This window comes from Lactuca virosa, chromosome 4 (genome assembly GCF_052849685.1).
Source record: "Lactuca virosa cultivar CGN04683 chromosome 4, Lactuca_virosa_CGN04683_v6, whole genome shotgun sequence".
Classification (NCBI taxonomy): Eukaryota; Viridiplantae; Streptophyta; class Magnoliopsida; order Asterales; family Asteraceae; genus Lactuca; species Lactuca virosa.
In genome coordinates this window covers 118,177,735-118,186,528 of record NC_136429.1, presented here as the reverse complement: position 1 = coordinate 118,186,528, position 8,794 = coordinate 118,177,735, and the positions used below count along the sequence as shown (strand labels likewise).

Sequence of the window (8,794 nt, the reverse complement as noted above, 5' to 3'; positions counted from 1 at the left end):
TAATCCCTTAAGACCCTTTCGTCCAAACTTCAGATATACTCTAAAACAATGTCTTAATCCATAAAGTCGAAAGCTTTAAGCTTATGCATGGGTTAATAAGCCCCAAAACCTAATTTAAACACTCTAACCTCATGAAATGAATATCAACCCTTGCATGGTTGAGTTAAACCCATAAAGCTACCATTTTTATGCACAAAGGACCTCAGAAACACTGAGATCTACCATCCTAAGCTTCTAGAGTAGCTTATACTCACAAGAAACAACTCAAGGGACCAAAATATGCCAAGAACTCCAAACTAGCTAGATCTAAGAGATGAATCAACAAGGTTGAAATTTTATACCTTCTGAGACTTGCCAAGATGATGAAGATTCTGGATTTTCAAGCTCCACTCCAACCAATGCTTGATCACCAAGCTCCTACTTCTTCACAATGCACAAAAACACCAAACGTTTACTACCAAAGCTCAAAAACACACAAGGAAAGGCTAAGGTTTCGTGGGGAGTCTTTAGAGGGAAGGAGGTTGATGAGGGGGCAGCCTCAAGGTCCATAAGGACACTTAAATAGGGGCCAAACCCTATAATTAGGGTTTGTGGTCTGCTTACGTACGCCCGATGTACGTATGGGTACGCCCAACGTACGCCACCAACCCCCGCGTTCAACTTAAGGGAGTACGCCCAACGTACTCCATGTTACGCCCAACATAACAGGGACCAAAATGCACATTTTTTTAAAACTAAATCCAAATATTGAAGAGTAGCTGAAACTCGATCGTTACATATAACGTATACTTAAATTTGCTAAATTATATGTGGATACTTTATATCATGAAAAGATAAGGATAAATTTGTTAGTTAAAAAAAAACTTTTGAAACAGTTAACCGTTGAGATATTTTGTGACAATATTTTTTGTTAAACAAATGTTAGTGAAAAAGCTAATGGCAATTTTTTTTAAGTATTGTTAGTCTTTCAAGTTTATGAGAGATAGGAATCTAGAGGACTTTGAAGGGAACCAAACATATGGACAATAAGTGTCCAAGCATAATGATGAAGAGGACGTTACAAAAGATGGGGAGGGAAAAAGTTGTCAACCCAAACCAAAACCCTATCTATTTGTGGTTATGCTTCTGGAGGAAGGAGTGTACTGGTTGACAAACCTATTTAACATTATCTTAAAGATAGCAACAATGCCTTAGGAGTGGAGATCTAGTACTATTATACCAATTTACAAGAATAAAGGATATGCCTTAAGTTACAACAACTATATAGGTATTAAACTACTTAGTCATACAATGAAACTTTGGGAGAGAGTGTTAGAGGCTAGGATAAGATAGGATACATTTGTATTTGAAAACCAATTTGGCTCCATGCATGGGAGGTTAGTTGTTTAGGCAATCCACCTACTTAGACGTCTTATGGAGAAGTATAGAGAAAGAAACAAGAACCTCCACTTGGTGTTTATCAACTTGGAAAAAGGCATATGATAATGTTCTAAGGGAGACGATATGGAAGACTTTAGAAGCTAGAAGGGTTTCATGGTGTTATCTTAGGGTTATTCATGACATGTATTATCACTCTACGACTTGTGTTAGAACTACAGTTGGCAACACTAAGTCTTTCCTTGTTGGAATTGGCCTTCATCGGGGATCGACACTTAGCCCTTACATCTTTGTGCTGATTATGGATGTGATATCTCTCAAGGTTCATGGAGTATGCTTTTTGCGGATGATATTGTTTTGGTTGCAGAGTCTAGGACTGAGATGAATGTTAGGTTAGATATATGGAATATCCGTTAGATGATAAAAGGCTTAGGGTCAACACAACTATGACAAATTATCTATGGTGTAATTTTAGTGGGGATGAAAATAGAGAAGGCATAGAAGTGTGTATCATTCAGCAAATTCTACAACTAAAGGAGAGCTTCAAGTACCTAGGATTGATGATTTATAAGGATAAGGGTGTAGACGATGATGTTACCCAACTTATAAATGTGTGATGGATAAAATAGAGAGTTAGCACTAGGGTTTTGTGTGACAAAAAGGTCCCTTTAAAACTTAAAGGAAAAATTCTATATGGAGACTATAATGCCAACTATGTTGTACATATTTGAATGTTATTCAACTAACAAGGAGCATGAGAGGAAAATGGAAGTCGTAGAAATGAGGATGTTACGGTGGGTTTTTGGTAGAACCCAGTTGAACGACATTTCGATCTCATCGATTACAAGCTTTCTAGGAGTGGTGGCAATCAACGAGAAATTAAAGGGAAGAAGATTGCGGTGGTTTGGGAATGTGCGCTGGAGATAATAAAATGTTGCACTTAACATGGCGGAAATGATTATTGTAAACGGTGAGAGGAGGGGCACCCGCGAAGGAAGTGGATTGATAATGTGAAGTTAGACTTCAAGGAGTTGAGTCTTTCTTAGGACATGACCTTAGATAGGAGGCTTTGGAGTGATAGGATCGGGGTAATGGAGTAGTATATGAGTGGGTCTATATAGGGATGAGCATTAGAACTGTTAGAACCGGAACAAGACCGGAACCGAACCGGAATTGGTAATAAGGTCCGGTTACCGATTCTCCATTTTTATGAAAACTGGTCCCGGTTCTAAAAATCGGAACCGGTTTGACATTTTTCCCGTTTTTTAAAATCTGTATAACTCACTTATATGAAGTCGAAATTAGTTGATTTTTTTCCAACGTGTAATTTGGAGTTTGTAATTCATTTTTTACTATACAAACATATATTTTGGTTAGATACTGAATCAGACACATGCCCCGAAAGTAAGAATATTGAGTAAATTACTGAAATCGTCCCTGTGGTTTGGTTAAAATTGCGGGTTTGGTCCCTAACATTTTTTTTGAACTCGGACCATCCCTCTAGTTTGTTTTTGTTTCGATTATGGTCCCTGACAAACATGAAAAGACAACTTTACCCTTGCTATATTTTTTCCTCATATTTTAAATAATTAGTAAATATTTATTTATAATAAAAAATCATTGGGTCCCACCACCCTATCCTAACACTGACCCCACTCATCTTCTTCCTTCCATAAAACACTTCCACAAAATAGGCGTCCATCTGCCGATCAGCACCTCTAGAAACCACGATCAGTAACCTCAGTAACCACCACCGGCACCAAATCATATGGCTACAAAAGCGACCATAAACCTGAAAAACTGATGAACCAGGAAAAAGAATGTGGTCATCCTTCCTTCCAATCTTTTTATCCCTAAACCATTAAATCAATAAGACCTCATCAGCCGCCACCCGCCACAACCGCACCGGCGCCTTGGCTGTTTTTGATGATCATACACATTGAGTTTTGCTCCACCGCCACTAGACTGTTAGAGGAACCACCGGACTTCCATTGGAACCACTAGAACCCTTCGTTCACTCTTTCTTTTTCTCAGTAATCTCCATATCGCTTATCCCTAAGAAGTTGGGAATGGATCTGGGTCAGAGGTGAGGGATCTGCAGGTGGGTTTTTTTTGTCAGTTTCACCGTGCGTTTTTTTGTGGGGGTTTTCAGAGTGCTTCAATGTTAGTCTCCGATGGGTTTTTGGTGGTGTTGGATAGCGAAACTAGAGATTTCCGGTGGCTTTAGAGTTGCAGGTTTTCGGTGAATATAGAGTTGCAGGTCTCCGGTGGCTTTAGGGTTTCAGGTTTTCGGTGGTGGTGTTCGGATGCAAGATGATGGTGGCAGCAGCTCCGAATGGGACTGTAGGTGTAGATCGGTGGTTTTAGGGTTGACTCTAGATGAGAGAGGCGGGGGGAGGGAGCTTGAGCTGCAAATCGTCGGAGTTCTATGCTCGTCGGAGTTCTATGGTGGTGCTTGGGATTTCAGTAAAAGCATGGTGATGGAAAAGTGAAAGATCTTTGGTTTCTAAAGGTTGAACACGTGAGAAGAAAGAAGAAAAGGGGGTTAGGATGGGACCAAAATTTATTAAAATTATATTAATTGATTTTTTAATTAGTAATTAATAGAAAAACTGAAAAAATGAAATAGTAAGGGCAATATAGTCTTTTTATGTATGTTAAGGACCACAAACGTAACAAATTCATAATATAAGGACCGTCCGAGTGCAAAAAAAACGTTAGGGACCAAACACGCAATTTTGACCAAACCATAGGGACTATTTCAGTAATTTACTCTAAGAATATTGATGTTGTGTTTTTTCTATTTCAACACTTTTTTTGTTTTTTTGAATCTGTCATATTTCTTTAAATGTGCATAACTCATCCATATGACGTCGGAATTACTTAATTTTTTTTTCCAGCATTTAATTTGGTGTTTGTACTTCATTTTAGACTATACAAACACATATTTTGGTTAGATATTGAATCAGCTATAGACCTCGGAAGACATCATATCAATGTTGCGTATTTTATGTTTCACCATTTTGTTTTTATTTTTTGGAATTTGTCCTGCTTTTAAAATGTGCATACCCCACTCATATGAAGTCGTAATTACTTGATTCTTTTTTCATCATGTAATTTAGTGTTTGTACTTCAATTTAGAATGTGAAAAGTCATAATTTAATTAAATATTGAATCATTTACAGACTTCAGAAGATAACATATCATCTACAACATTCCAACCGGTTCTAGTTTGAAAAATAACCGAAAAACCGGGACCGGAACTAGAACCGGTGCTAGAACCAGAGGTCCGATTCCCAATTCTTATAATATAAGAAAACCGGTTCCGGTTCCGAACCGGTCCGATTCTAAAGCTCATCCCTAGGTCTATATGTATAACCGGTGTTTCTATTTGTTGCCTTGACTGTTGTCCCTAGTTATTGTTTGTTTATATCCCTAAATATTCCCCTCAAAATGTTGTGCCAAGGTATGTTCCATGTTCTATTTAGTTTTTACATGCTTTATTGGATATTGTAGTCCTTTCAGAATGATTTTTGTTGCATTTAATCATATGAGTCTATCCTTGATTTCCATGTAATTATTGTATATTTGCTCCTCGTGTGTGGCTAATGTGTGATTCATGTCTTGTTACTGTTTGTTTACATTATTGTGTGTATGATATCAGCTATCTAAAGTGTGATTCATGCCTTGTTGTTACTATTTGTGTATATTATTGTGTGTATGCTATATGTAGCAAGCTATTTTTCCAGTTTCACTATCTATTCTTAATTTTTTTTCCTTTAAGATTTAACCATTGACCTCCATGTATTTAATTTATTTAATTGTTCATTTTTCTTTTATTCTTTGTTATCCAACTGACTAATTATTCATTTTTCTTTTATTGTTTGATATCCAACTGACGATTATTTTACACATCTTATTTTAGCATGAATCCTCTGTCATTTTCAATACAATGCATCATTATCCTTTCCGTTTTATTTCGCCGGACCCTATCTATAATAATTTTATTATGCAAATGCCTTCAAAATGATTTCAATAACAATATACTTTCTATTCAAATTGACTTTCATCCAATATATATATATATATATATATATATATATATATATATATATATATATATATATATATATATATATATAATCATCCACAAAAGTAAAAATTGATTAAATTTAAAAATGGTTAGAACGAATAAACAACTTAAGTAAGAATCATTTATAGAATATAAATTCTAGGTTTATGAACAACAAAAATAGTTTTATTTTACGTATTTCTAATATGATACATAATAGAAAGGTCTAAGGCTTTTTAGGTTTAAACATTTTGAAGCCACAACAAAACCAATCCAAATATAATAATAATATTTATACAACAAAACAAATAAAACAAAACAAAGAAAAAGGATTAACGAATAGGATGATATTGTGCAGAAACTCTCTTGGGAGGCAGCTTCCTTAAAATATACAACACAAGAGCCGAAGGCAAGATCTCAACTAGCTGTTTAAATTAATTAATTAATTAATTTAATTAATCAATTACAAAATTCGAAAATTAAATTAATTAATTAATTAATTAATATTCATACCATGTAAAAGATCAAGTTTAGGACCGGATGATCAAGAACATCCAATGACACCTCCGAATCAAAAGCCGATACAACATCCTACAATTTCCAAAATCAAAATTATTATTATTTTTTTTTATATATATTTTGATATGATAAATAGATTTTAAAAATTAAAGCGACAATATTGTAATAGAATTATAGAAATAAATAAATTGATGGAAACTTACCACAATGCATCTTACAACAAAGCAGGTAAAGCATATTGCTGTCACAGATCCAACCTAACAATATATATTATAAAATTAATTAATTAAAAAAGAAAATATTATATCAGCAAACAAAAATTATAATAATTAATTTAAACCTGACATTATATTATTATGCCTTCTCAAATCTCAACAATTATTTATATAAAGAGTAAAATCGTATAAACAAAACCCAACCTCATGAAGTTTCTTCCTTCTTCCTTTTGATTCAATAGGAAACCTTCGAAGCATGAAGAATAATCTAAAAACAATGAATATAAAAAAAAAAAAAATCCATGAATAAGAAAAAAGAAAAATGAAATTATAATTTACTAATTTAGATGATTTAAAGATTCACCTTCCTCCATAAATCAAGAACCCAAGAGCAGCTATAAATGATACAACTGCAGAATAATTAATTGAACAATTATATTTTACTAATAATCTAAAAAAAAAAAAAAACACACACACACACACAATAAGTAATTAAATACTAACCTGCAATAAATATTTTTCCAATAAACTGAACAAGGCTATTGTCATCTACCCATAGATATATCCAGATGAAAGCTTGAATGATATAAACTCCAACATTAACACATACATAAGTTGTTCTCAGTTTATCTGTAGGCAAACTTCTAGCCTATATTGATTGTAACAAAATAGAAAGATATCAAGAGATTATAAATTTAATAGTTTATGAAATTAAGATTAAAGATTGGAAGATAGATTTTTTACTTGCCTGATGATATATTTCAGCCCAAAACAGAACAAGAAGAGTATAAGTGGAAAAGAAAAGTAGTCCTGGAATTTCCAGCAGCATCCAGATGCAAACCTAATAAGAATAATTGATGATCGAATTGGGATTTGGGACCCACAATATGAAAATGATGAATCGTTGTGGAAGACGATGATTACCTTGGGGTGCAAATTGAACACTTGCATATGAAATCCAAAACCAACAGCACGAACTGAAAGAAGAAGAGGGATATATATGCGTTAATGGGTGGTGATTCTTCAAGAAAGTGATTTTTAATTGGATCGGTTTTTGAATTGTTAGTTGTTACCTCCATTTACGATGAAATTCATGAGGTGGAAAACTTTCTGTGTTGTCCAACCATACTCGGGGACTCTGATTTCAATCCTGATTAGTTGAATCTGTAATGGCAAAACACAAACTCAAAACAAACAACTACGATAAGATTAGGGATTACTAATTTGTCAGTTCTAGAATCGATTTCAGTTTCAGTTTTACTTCAGATTCTCCAAAAATTGAGATCGAACTCCTATTTTTGATCAATATTAGCACATTCGTTCGATAATTTCAAAAACCTAAAGTCTGTAAGACTTGGAAAGTATAGGAGGAAGAGATAACTGATAACGTACAAGAGCTATGGCGGATACGAGGGCATAAAAACCACAGAGAGTGAAGAATATTCCATCTTGCCAGCTCCTTGATTCATTAATCTCTTCCCAGTCCCACCAGTTTGATGACAGCCACAGATCAAACATCTTCATCGACGACGGCGACGGGATGCTCAGTAGCATTCTCGTCATTTCACACCAAATCCGCCTCACAAATCACACAACCCTTTCTTCACTTACTTGATTGATCCCACCAAAAACACACTGCTTCTCGATCCCTCTCTCACACACACACTTAGGGATTAAAAATCGAAATGAATGCAAGAACACAAACTTTAGGTTGAAAATCGAAACGAATCCTTGCTTCTTCTTCAGTAATCAGTAGAGAGATTCAAAGAGATAAGGAACAAAGTCATCCGTTGCAAGTCTCTTGCAAAGACTCCATTCTTGGGATATGATTAGCTGCCCTTCCCACACCAGGAAATTTTAAAACTAAATAAAAAGGGAAAAAGACAATCCAAATTAAATCCACGAATTTTATATGTATTATTTGAAATATTAAGTATTATAAAATAAGAAATTTTTAAAATTAAACAAAGAACTACACGTATGTAATTAATTGACACCACAACATAAGAAATTGTTTTTTTTAATGACATAAAAATTGGTTTGCTTAAAAACGTTAGATATGATGATAATGAAAGCAAGTTTGTAACAATGGATATATTTTAATAATGAATATATTGATTATAAGTTTAAAGACATGTTTTTTTTAATGACACAAAAATTACTGTTTTTTTAATATACGTGAAATATTTTAATAAAATATTTAACTGTAAATAATCAAATGAAATTTTTAGAATGTTAGAATATTTTAGTATTCTACCATAATTGTTAGATATGTTAAAATATTCTAATATTCTATTAAAACTGTTAGAATTTGTAGAATATTCTAATATTCGATTAAAATTATTTGAATATTTGTAGTCAAATATACTAATAGAAATATATGAATATTCTAACAATTTTAATGTAATTTTTATATTAGAATATTCTATTATAAGATTTCACAAATATTTCAAAAAAAGGGTATTTATTTTATTATTTTTGAAAATTATATTTTAAAAAAATTCAAAATTTTTTAATTGTTTTGCATTTTAAAAATATTTTTGTTATCTCCAAAATAGTGGCTAGGATTGCATCCCTATGTCTCATAAAATATAATGGTCTCAAATGAAAC

General features: G+C 33.3%; 1 protein-coding gene across 1 annotated transcript; it reads right to left on the bottom strand.

Moving 5' to 3' along the window:
• Positions 1-5,613: 5,613 nt before the first annotated feature.
• On the bottom strand, positions 5,614-8,013 carry LOC145107267 (tobamovirus multiplication protein 1-like). The gene is made up of 10 exons (XM_079044119.1): positions 7,576-8,013; positions 7,257-7,347; positions 7,108-7,160; positions 6,932-7,024; positions 6,688-6,832; positions 6,548-6,593; positions 6,388-6,451; positions 6,172-6,225; positions 5,963-6,040; positions 5,614-5,874 (listed from the first exon to the last, which is right to left on the bottom strand). The coding sequence occupies exons 1-10, from the start codon at positions 7,744-7,746 to the stop codon at positions 5,782-5,784; spliced, it is 888 nt and encodes a 295-aa protein (XP_078900245.1). The 5' UTR covers positions 7,747-8,013; the 3' UTR covers positions 5,614-5,781.
• Positions 8,014-8,794: the final 781 nt, after the last annotated feature.

Excerpts from the sequence above, each read along its gene's own strand:
- LOC145107267 (XM_079044119.1), bottom strand. The coding sequence starts at position 7,746 with ATGACGAGAATGCTACTGAGCATCCCGTCGCCGTCGTCGATGAAGATG. Across the intron at positions 7,348-7,575 it reads TCGTATCCGCCATAGCTCTT|ATTCAACTAATCAGGATTGA; the intron begins GTACGTTATCAG and ends TTGCCATTACAG. Across the intron at positions 6,226-6,387 it reads GAAGGAAGAAACTTCATGAG|GTTGGATCTGTGACAGCAAT; the intron begins GTTGGGTTTTGT and ends ATATATTGTTAG.